The sequence below is a fragment of the Procambarus clarkii genome, chromosome 13, assembly GCF_040958095.1.
Source record: "Procambarus clarkii isolate CNS0578487 chromosome 13, FALCON_Pclarkii_2.0, whole genome shotgun sequence".
In the NCBI taxonomy this organism is placed as follows: domain Eukaryota; kingdom Metazoa; phylum Arthropoda; class Malacostraca; order Decapoda; family Cambaridae; genus Procambarus; species Procambarus clarkii.
Window position 1 is genome coordinate 28,536,872 of NC_091162.1, and position 1,654 is coordinate 28,538,525.

General features: G+C 53.4%; 1 protein-coding gene across 1 annotated transcript; it reads left to right on the forward strand.

Moving 5' to 3' along the window:
• The first annotated feature begins 495 nt into the window (after window positions 1-495).
• Window positions 496-996, forward strand: LOC138364442 (periaxin-like). Its single transcript, XM_069324076.1, has one exon. It carries the CDS (start codon window positions 496-498, stop codon window positions 994-996), a length of 501 nt encoding a protein of 166 aa, XP_069180177.1.
• The last annotated feature ends 658 nt before the right edge of the window (window positions 997-1,654 follow it).

Below are 1,654 nucleotides of genomic sequence, written 5' to 3' on the forward strand. Positions count from 1 at the left end.
CTGCAGCTGGAGTGCGAAGTGGCGATTTCAGCACCATCTATGGACCTGTACTCCAACTACAAGGTATTAGAGGAGTCGCAAACAACACCATCTGTTGGCGGTGGTGTGGCGTCAGTGAAAAGCTCCCGTTTCATACCTCAGTTAGAAGGTGAGGTCCATGATGATCATCTCCGGTGGCATAACAATATCAACGCTCTCTAGGTTGTGCAAGCAATTATAATTTCAGTTCCCCTGGTAGAAGGGTGTAATCCTAAGGCCACCCCAGTATACTGTCTGTCAAGCTAATGACGTATATGTTCACAGAAGTGACGTGAGAAGGCGATTGCGCTGAGGAGGGCAGTTCACCTTGGGTAGTCCAGAACTCCTGACTTGGTCCTGTGAGAGGACAAGGTGGCCGCCGTCGGTAGTAGCAGTGTGTTAGCTGCTGAATTTATGCAGTGTTGTATAGACCGATGTATCCAGGATTTGGCCAAGAAGAGTTACGAGACAACAGTAATGTGTCTGTTGGTGGAGGTGCCATGGGTGTCCCTACCAGAGGTGGAGGTGCCATGGGTGTCCCTTGGAGAGGTGGAGGTGCCATGGGTGTCCCTTGGAGAGGTGGTGCCATGGGTGTCCCTTGGAGAGGTGGAGGTGCCATGGGTGTCCCTAGCAGAGGTGCAGGTGCCACGGGTGTCCCTTGGAGAGGTGGAGGTTCCATGGGTGTCCCTTGGAGAGGTGGAGGTGCCATGGGTGTCCCTAGGAGAGGTGGAGGTGCCATGGGTGTCCCTAGCAGAGGTGGAGGTGACATGGGTGTCCCTAGGAGAGGTGGAGGTGCCATGGGTGTCCCTTGGAGAGGTGGAGGTTCCATGGGTGTCCTTAGCAGATGTGGAGGTGACATGGGTGTCCCTAGGAGAGGTGGAGGTGCCATGGGTGTCCCTAGCAGAGGTGCAGGTGCCATGGGTGCGCTGGGAGACGCACCCCCATGGGTGCGTCAAAATGACGGACACAAAACTGTAACTGTGTGTGTGTGTGTGTGTGTGTGTGTGTGTGTGTGTGTGTGTGTGTGTGTGTGTGTGTGCGCGTGCGCGTGCGCGTGCGTGTGTGCGCGCGCGTGTGCGTGTGTGTGTGTGTGTGTGTGTGTGTGTGTGTGTGTGTGTGCGCGTGCGTGTGTGTGTGTATTTACTAGTTGTGTATTTACTAGTTGTCTTTTTGCGGGGGTTGAGGTTTGCTCTTTCGGCCCGCCTCTCAACTGTCAATCAACTGTTTACTAACTACTTTTTTTTTTTTTTCTTTTTTTTTCCACTCACCACACACACACACACACACACACACACACCCCAGGAAGCAGCCCGTGACAGCTGACTAACTCCCAGGTACCTATTTACTGCTAGGTAACAGGGGCACTTAGGGTGAAAAAAACTTTGCCCATTTGTTTCTGCCTCGTGCGGGAATCGAACCCGCGCCACAGAATTACGAGTCCTGTGGCGCGGGTTCGATGTGTGCGTGTGTGTGCGTGTGTGTGTGTGTGTGTGTGTGTGTGTGTGTGTGTGTGTGTGTGTGTGTGTGTGTGTGTGTGTGTGTGTGTGTGTAAAGATCACAACTACGCGGCCTCTTCCCGTGTTGGTAAGGAATGTGATAAACACCTCCAAAGGGTACCTGATCAACGGGGCTGTGA